The sequence below is a fragment of the Zea mays genome, chromosome 6 (assembly GCF_902167145.1).
Source record: "Zea mays cultivar B73 chromosome 6, Zm-B73-REFERENCE-NAM-5.0, whole genome shotgun sequence".
Lineage (NCBI taxonomy): Eukaryota > Viridiplantae > Streptophyta > Magnoliopsida > Poales > Poaceae > Zea > Zea mays.
This window is the reverse complement of record NC_050101.1, coordinates 155,903,301-155,912,899: the sequence shown is the minus strand read 5'-3', so window position 1 is coordinate 155,912,899 and position 9,599 is coordinate 155,903,301. Positions and strand designations below refer to the sequence as shown.

Here is a 9,599-nt window from a genome sequence, read left to right as displayed (position 1 = left end):
CTATGCTTCATGAGATGGTGCATCATAAGTTCATTCCATCAATTTTGGTAGAATTAACTCACTCCTCATGTATATACTAATTATTAGCTTATGAGGAATGAGGTGGTGATGGATCAACTCATTCTATTCCACAAACCAAATAAAAAAATGATAAATGAGAAGAAGATGGATCACTTTATTTCTCAAACCAAACACACTATTAATGTATAATTAAATGTCTGAAACATCAAAGGAATAAATTAATACGCACGTTGGGTGAAGCCAGACGAGCGCGGAGCCAAGCTAGCGGACGGGCGGGCCAGGTGGTCCAGCTGATGGACCATTGGGTCCATTACCATAGTTGAGGAATAGAGAGAGACTGCAGTAATGAATAAGAGAGGGCTCGCCCCTGTATTGTACATGCTAATTTACCCTATTGCACGGAATAGCTATACATTATTATACTTGTGAGTTTTTAGACCAAAACATTATTAAGCTCCCAGTCAATCCTAGGAGTTTCTTATGCCAAGAAAAGACGGAGTAAAATTCTGGCAGAAAGAAATATTATAGAAATCATAACCGTATACCACAAACAAAGCAGTCTGTCCACGTAAACGTATTCCATTTTATAAACTATCGGGCAACTGACCAAGGAGAATAGGCAAACCAGCATAAATCTACCGAACTGCCTTCGGCTGAATCTGGCATCCTCTTTGTGTCTCGGGATCAGATCACATCCAATCAACATAATCGGAGGATGATTTTGCTCCTCTTTGGGGCTTCTTATACCTGTTATTCTCGAACTTCGCTTTTGAAAGGAGGGAATCCAGAACTGCTGCTTCAGCAAGATCGTAAGGCACCATCAACACACTGGGCACGAAATCCACATGGGTGAGGGATAGATAGAGGGGAAAAAAGATCAGGATCTAAACCAGGAGACAGTGATATGTTGATAACACAGTCCTACTTTTTTATATCATATTTTCTTGCTGCTACCGCCTCCGTTTCAAATGATAGTTCACTTTAGCTTTGTGCTAAATCAAACTTCTCTTATTTTGACTAAGTTCATAGAAAAATACGTCAACATCTACAAGATCAAATTAGTTTTTTTCTTTCAAATTCTCCATAATGTCAGTGCAATTATTTGAACTAATCCAATAAATGATCAAACCTCTAAGTTTGACTTACAATGGCATAATTTGCAACAGGGGGTAATATAATTGTATCGTGTACAGCTCTAAAATGTAGTGCTTGCACCCAATCAGGATATAGCTCCTGAACTCCCACAACCTCAGTTTCGCTTATAAATCCTGTCTACTCACCCTGTTCAATTAACAAGTTCCTAAACTAATGGACAGCTCTATTATAAAATATTTTATGCTGCCATGAATGTGACACCTTTCACTGGTTTTAATTTAGTGTAACATGAATTTTTTTGGAAGCTGTAACATGAATTGTATGATTGGTTAATAGGGTGTTTAGTTTAAGGAATGAAGTAGTCTGTCATCTTCTCATTTCTTACTTTTTTGTTTGGTTTACATAATGAAATGAGTTGATCCCATCACCACCTTATTCCTCACAAACTAATATCCATTACTAGTATAAGAATGAACTCATGATGCACCATCTCATGTAGTTGAGGTGGTTCTTCACCATAAATCAGCTCTTTACCATCATGCTAACTGACAAAAAAGTAGCTCATGACAAAGGATACGTACCTAGCAAGAACATCCTCCAAAATAGTGCGTTGGCAAGGCGTCACATAGTATATGCACTTTCTTGGACACTGCCCAACAGCGAGCTGAACAAGATCATCTTCTCCATTACCTGCAAATGAAAGGGTTGAACTTTTCATTAGAAAAGGTAAAGGTATGGACATACTTGTAAATTAACTGCTTAATGGAACTGATATGTGGGCTTCTACCCAATTAAGCCAAGTGGTTGTGGTGGACCTACCTTGAGATATTGCACGAGCTGTACCAGTATCATCTGAAAATGAAAATACATGAGGTGCCCTTTTAACACAAGAATATGGACATCCTGCAGTAGCCATCAACAGTTGTAATTTGCCGGATAAAGTTGACAAAATATGTCCACACGATTTGTGGTGAACAACTACATGGAAGGCCTATGTCCCTAATGTATAGACTATAAAGTCTATAAAAACTAGGAAACTGAACGAGCTCGGTTGCATCAAAGGAAGGAACACAATCCTATGTGTAATGTGTTCTGCTTGTAAAATAAGGAGTACAGCATTGTTCAACAGAAATAGTGTGCCAAGAATTAAATTAGAGCAACATGGTGATTAACCTCTTATAGTTAGGGAGATTAGACAATTGATAAACTGATGTGAAACTTTAGTTTTCTGGTGCCAATTCTGACAATAATACCTAATTCAAAGTTTGGCAGCAAACCTTATTTTTATAACAAAACTATGGTCAACAACAAGGCCGATTGACAAAACCCTCATCCTTAACCACTGAAGCAATACAAGAACAAGTACCAGTGCCAATGCATAGAAGTTCATTGACAAATATGTCACGAGCTTCACACTCAGGTTCATCAAATGGGTCAACATTGTTCCTGCACAAAGCACAATATTGTAACATAAGCATATGAGTAGGATTTTCTTGATGCTATTGAAACAAAGATCCCTATTATCTTATTTTTTGATGCACCTCTCAGGCCTAAAAAAGCATGCACAAATGCAGAAATTACAGTGTCATAATGAAATTGAAAAGTGGATACAACAACAACAAAGCCTTTTATCCCAATCAGGCTAGAGTTAATATCCCAATAAAACCCACAAGTCAAGGTTCGGACACACGGATAGCTGTTTCAAGACTAAATCTTAGGGTATATCCTATCGTTTGAAGTCTCCTTTTACTGCTTCTTTATATGTCAGCTTCGGTCTTCCTCTCTTCTCATTAATATCACGCCTTAGGATCCACTACACACATGCGTCTCTAGAGATTTATGTTGGAGATGTCAAAACCATCTCAACCGATGTTGGACACGCTATTCTTCAATTGGTGCTAATCCTAGCATATCATATATATCGTTATTCTATACTTGATCCCTTCTTGTATAGCCATAAATCCAACGCAATATACACATTTCTGCAACACTTATCTTTAAACATGTCATATTTTTGTAGGTCAACATTCTGCACCATACAACATAGCAGGTCTAATTGCCATCTTATAAAACTTGCCTTTTAACTTCTATGATACCCTCTTGTCATATAGAACGCCAGATCATTGATGCCACTTTATCCACCCTGATTTGATTCTATGTAACATTTTCATCAATATCACTATCTCTTTGTAGCATTGATCCTGAATACCTAAAGGTGTCATCAATAGCTTTGATTCTAATGGAGATGAAACCCAAAAGAAAAAGTGAATAAAGAGCATAAAATCCTCGGTAGGTTTAGATTTTTTTTTCTCGAAAAGCGTAGGAGAGCTACGCTTTATAAATATATTAGAAGAGAGGAAGAGGTCTGAAGAAGACCCAAAAATTACAAAAAACCTTCCCATTAGAAAGGCCAGAAACAAGTGTACAAGAAACTATCCATCTGTTCACTAATAATCAGCGACAACGCTCAGCACCTCCCCTAAACATTTGACATTGGCGCCACCAAGAAGGAGAGCCCTTTGGCACCGGCCAATTGCCATTTGTGTCTTTCCTCCTCAGCAGATCTGAGCAGAAGGGTGAAGTCTGGAGTGGCTCCATCAAACACCACCCTATTCCGGTGCTTCCAAACCATCCAGGCTCCCAATATGATGAGGGAATTCAGGCCCTTCTTAATCATCCTAGGAACAATGTCTGAAGATATCTCCCACCAGTCCAAGAAGGAGGTAGCATCCGGTTGAGGGGCTAGACTATGAAGTCCAAATCTTCTTAGCATAGTATACCAGAAAACTCTTGTGAATACATAGGACACCAGCAGGTGGTTGATGGATTCAGGATGTTGGTCACAGAGGGGACAGCAGCAGGATGATTCATGCCTCTTTTCGCCAATCTGTCTGCAGTCCAACATTTGTTATGAGCCACCAGCCACATAAAAAGCCGACATTTGGAGGGGCCCAAGTTCTCCAATTCTTTTGTGATGACCAAAGGAGCTAGAGCCTAAGAAGAGGCCATTATAGGCAGCTTTTGCTGAGTATTTGCCATCAGAGGCCCTGGTGAAGATGTGTCTATCTTCCCTATTCGGCTGCAGACACAAGCTAGAAAGAGAATCCCATAGATATAAATAATCTACCAGGGCTCCCATTGTCAGAGCGCCCTTAATATATGAAATCCACCTTCTGTTTATCATGGCCTCTTGAACAGTTCTCTTGTTAATTATTCTTTTAAGGATTGTGGCCAACAGTCCTGGAGCAATGGTCACTGAGAAAACATACTGATCCTATCAAGCCTTGGGCAGAGCTCCCAATTCAAGTCCCTCCTAAAGCCAAATCCTTCTTCTCTGCAGTCATGGTCACTGAGATTGGCAATGGTTCCAACACTCTGTTCTGGACATATAGGTGGATAAACTGTAGAACAGTAGGTTTAGATTTTGGAATAGATGAGTTGGTAACTAAGCCCACTGGTTAATTCCAGATTTTCCCCTTAAAAATATAACTGCCAAATTGTTGACTGGATCAAACCAAAATATATTTTTTCAACACAAGCAATAATTGTACTTAACGTGATGCATATTATGTTTTACCTCATCCTCTTCTTATAAAGGGGTGTCAATGGCTACTTATATGGTGCAAATTATGATTACATAATGGATCTTTCACTGCATACCATCTGCAATCCCTAAAAAGACGACAGACCCAGTGCTGGCAGCTTTCATATGAGTGAGGTCTGACGAAGTAATAATCCAGACAAACCTTACCCCTGCATTTTTGCAGAGAGGTTGCTTCTAACCTAGGACCTTTGGCTCAATGGAAAAGCTTTTCACCAGTATGTCAGACATGTCCTTCCAAGTATTCTCACCATCTACAAAACCTATAATTATAAATCAAGACGTTCTTATTCTTTTTCTCATATACTCTCCTCTGGCAACCCCATTGCTAGTGAGATATTATCTACTATTTGACCAACTAGGTTTTGAATCAAAATGTTTCAGAATTTGACTGTATTGGTAGTCGTGGTTATCACAGCGCCACGGCGAGGTCGGGCACCAGCTGGACGCCTAGGCGCCTAAGCGAGCACCTAGGCGCCAATTAGACATCAACACTCCAGCAGAACAACACAAGGTCAGTAGTTAGTAACCAATAGCAATTTAGAGATTAAGAATATGAGTTCGTAATTCATAGCAAACAAATATAGGTGATAAATCCACATTGACCATAGCAATCAAACAAACTAAAAGTTTAATGACATAATCAAACAAACAAAGTCAATTACTCAAACATGAATAGAATACCATGGTAACTGGCTATTACAACCTAATCTATCACTGAAAATCCATACCAAAGGAGCAGAGTGCCATTTCTATCATAGTTATCTATACAAACAAGTGTATAAAAAGGCTCATTGCATGATATGTCCAGAATACAAGTTGATCGGAATATTCTCTACCTTTCAAACATCATTTCTTGGTTGCCAGATAACATCTGTGTGTGAAACAAAACAGTGTGACTGATAATGGTATATAACAAGAAGGTGAAAAAACTAAGGAAACACTCCCTCCAGTAAAATTCAACCAACCTTTTAGGTTACACTACATGGAGTCAGATTTCTAAAGTTCCTTCACAATTCTGAAACCTTTAAGGCCACACTCGCACTGTGAATTGTAATTGTTTGGTGATGTTTGATTGTGGTTATTATGATAGCATCCATATGCACTTGTACAAAACACAAGTATAGTACACAGAGTTACCTGATAGGCCTCGATCACTCGCCTCATTATTAAATCTGCATTTTCTGGGTCCTTGCAAACATCAGGATGGAATTCCTTAACCTGTACAGAGCTCCCAATATTGTTAGACCAGAAAATAGCACACAGGTTTGGCTTACCAAAAGCTCACCCCCCCCCCCCCCCCCCCCCACACACACACACAGAGAGAGACACGCAAACAGCTTATAACACAAGAGAATGTTACTTGTTCTTATGGAAATGTTTGTTCCAAACAAGAAATATACAAAAATAAGGAGAAGAGATCATAATGCAGTAGGTTAGAAAATCGGTGAGTTCCTTCCATACCGTGCCACTCGGTGTCTTCTTCCCCTCGTCACGAAGTAACCAACACCCAAAAATGGTGGTTTCACAATCCATGATTAAAGGAGATCATGGAGGTACGCCAAGTTGTTTAGATACACTAGCAAGTACCAATCGACTACTGTAATTTCTAGGATACCTCAAGAGCAAAAATTATGCAGCAGCATAAATCTCCCCATAAACAAGTGAGCGCTACACTACCCGGGCGCGAAAGGCGGCCTTGAGTTCGGCGGCGGAGTAGCCGGCGGCGGCGTCGAGGCCGAGGATCTGGAACGGCGTGGCGCGCGGATCCAGTATCTTCCCCGGCTCTCCTTCGAGGCCTCCACCGAGCGCCGAGACGCGCGGGTGGCGGAGGGACGTGCTGCGCCGCGTAGACGGCGGTGGCAGTGTCCCCGAGCCGAACGGAGCCGCGTGGGCGCGCGAGGGGAAGGACGATGCGACGGCGATCATTGCATCGCTGTAGGTTCTGATTGGCTCCCGCAGTTTCGCCGCTCGCGTGGCTGGGTGCCTGTGTGGGGTGTCCGGGTGTGGCGATCGTCGACCGTCGCTGCGGTGCCGCCTAGTGCGTGGCCGCGCGGGCGTCGGCGGGTGCGTGCGGTGCAAATGTAACGTCACCCTTATTATCGGACTAGTTAGGTGTCTATGCGTTGCTACGGCACATAAAATATTAAGAGGGATCTGTTGTTGCTCGTCCGGGTTGATGACAGGTTAACAATGTTGTTAGGCATTATCATCGGACATCGAGATATGGATAGGAGGATCCGAGACATGAGGAGCGTGACTACATGAGGTTCTACACTGAACTAAACAAGAGCTTAGCGGCTCTCATCTTGAGAAACATGATGGACGTGTACATCTTGCGAAACACGATGGAGATCCCCTTGCATGGACCACAAAGATAACATTAAATAGTACAATTTTCGTGGGTTGCGACGGTACATAAATTATTCAATAAAATGATATTGCACACCAATTACATAAAAATGAATAAATATCTGATAATTTCTGTCAATAACCAATGCATTGTTACTCCCAACTTTACATCGGCTATTTAAACTTATCTCACTATTTAATTTTATATGGTTTATTTTGATAAGATTAGGTGCCAACGAGGGAGGGAAGGGACAGCGACAGCACAACTCGGGAGGAGGGAGGTGTCTCTAAGTGGCCCGATGGAGGTGTTGCGTGGGATGCTCGAGCTAATTGTGTCGGTCCAAAGAGCCAAACTTGTTGTCCATGCAAGACAAACAGGAGCAGGAAAAATAGGTCACAAATGTTGCTTCTGTCATATTGCTCATCCAAGACCTACTTTTAATATTGACAAAGTACAAGGCTTATGTACCCTAAGTCTTTTTTCTCGGATGCAATAACTAATGCATACTAATCAAAATTCTCTAGCAAAGCTGCAGATCGGAAATTGAGCTTCTCCAATTGTCTATGTTGATGGGATAGTCTATGCAAACCATTCAAGTCTATGGAAGCACACTGCACACATAAATATTCTAAAAAAACACTTCCTGACGAAAATTTGAGGATATTCTTGTACTCGCTTTTGTAAAGACAGTAAATAACAAGTAGTTAAGAATAGTACCAGCAAAGACCAATTTATTCATTTGCATCTTCTAAAAACAGATAGATCAGCGCGGACAAGAAACATTTATAGAGAAAGGTCAGCCAAATCGAATGATTTGAAACCGTCTTGTACCATGAATCAGCCCTCTTCTTCTTGTGCACCTCATCCAGTTTTGGGCCAAAGACTGTCGCGTTCTCCTTGTGCTAACCTGCAAATAACTGTTCCTTGGTCCAAACTCCTGCATCTAAGCTAGCAACATATGTGGCTCCAAGTGTTGTGGTCTCTATGTCAGGTAGTCTGGCATAGGGCTGTCTAATAAATCAACCTGCAGGCAGGAAGTAACCAAGCTATCGTCAGTCATCCAATGCATTATATAAATATTTTGTACTACTTGAAGCTAACAGCCTACTGTTGTTAACATGCATAATTTTTCACGCAAGATTGACTGTGTTCTGAGTTGGTCTTAATAAGAGAGAAGCAAGGAGAGTTAGCATCTCAACTTCGCCCATTTCCAACAAGCCAAAAACACTAAATGAAAGCATGGCCTTTTGGAGCAAAAATAACATGTATTGAAAGCACGGTAGTATAATTGGTCATAAATTTAATTATGAAAATATATGGATAAGTCATCTTTCATCTACGACATGCATGAATTCAACAACAAGAACCTAGGTGTTGGATCAATAATTCACCAGTAAAAACTATCAAAATAAAAATACGGAGACTAAGGATAATTATGGTTCATATGCAGCTTGCTAGTAGCAAGAAACCATGTTTTACCTTCTCAAATGGCTTAAGAGTAGCTTCATTTATTGGAAATAATTGTAGCTTCTGCTTCACGGGTGCATGTGAATCTACTTCCTTCATATGATTTATGCTAATGCCTGCAAATGCATATTAAAAATATCAGGATAATAGACTTGTATCTGTTACTGTTAACTTCAACGAGTGTGTTGAACAAAGTTCACCAAATACAAAAACTAAAATCCAGCTGCTAGAATCCATACCAACAACAGTAGGAAGTCTTTCTGATGATAAAAGTCAGTGTCCTTGCATCAACATTACATAAAATTCTCGAGTTAATCGTGTCGTGCTCAAGCTCCTCAGTTGCATCAGCAACTAAAGAAACACCAACCATAGGTGGCATTGATTGCAACAAACTGGTAATTAGCCTTATACTAATATCACATTTCTACTAAGTACTAACACTTAATCCAAAATCTTGATGATTAAAAAAACTCATGTTTCAATGAAACGACTCCCATCCTAAAGTGGTGTATAGTAGTTCAAATGAAAATAGAGCCTTTGCAAGCATCACCATACCTATAATGGACTAAGATTAACTGAAACTATCTATCCATTTTGTGAACTTTTGGAAGCAGAAGAGCAAGCAAATAATCTTGCTAGCAAAGATCCAAATTCAGAAAGAACATTTAGTCACTGATGGCCACTCCAAAAAAAATTTGTGGAATTACCAAAAAATGTACCGATTAGAGGACCACTCCACTCTAGATTGTACAAATCAAGGAGGACTTACCGGACAGATTCATTGACCTCTGAATGATCAACCAATGTATTAAGAAATAGAAATACTTACCCTTCATTGATCAGATTCATTGACCTGGCAGGAAATTGTTGTACACAAATTTATATTTAATAGATGTCATCTAAGTAGAAAGCAAAAGATATTTGCTATTATAGAGCCTTGTCGGTATCGGTGTCGGTGTCGAGCTTGTACCAAAATAATGTTTCACCTCCTCCGTCGTTGCAACATAGGTCGGAAACATTCCTAACAAACAGCTATGTAAGTGCTCTAAACAATCCATAATA

General features: G+C 40.2%; 1 protein-coding gene across 4 annotated transcripts; it reads right to left on the bottom strand.

The window, feature by feature from the left end:
* Positions 1-406: 406 nt before the first annotated feature.
* Positions 407-6,784, bottom strand: LOC100283236 (dnaJ domain containing protein). 4 transcript variants are annotated; one of them, XM_020538983.1, is made up of 7 exons: positions 6,398-6,784; positions 5,858-5,938; positions 5,557-5,591; positions 2,483-2,562; positions 1,936-2,019; positions 1,698-1,806; positions 407-814 (listed from the first exon to the last, which is right to left on the bottom strand). In XM_020538983.1, the coding sequence occupies exons 1-7, from the start codon at positions 6,644-6,646 to the stop codon at positions 772-774; spliced, it is 681 nt and encodes a 226-aa protein (XP_020394572.1). In that variant the 5' UTR covers positions 6,647-6,784; the 3' UTR covers positions 407-771. The 4 variants fall into 4 exon arrangements, with proteins under 4 accessions (XP_020394572.1, XP_020394571.1, XP_035815508.1 ...); XM_020538982.1 differs by having other exon boundaries at positions 407-849; positions 1,936-1,968; XM_035959615.1 differs by having other exon boundaries at positions 1,936-1,968.
* Positions 6,785-9,599: the final 2,815 nt, after the last annotated feature.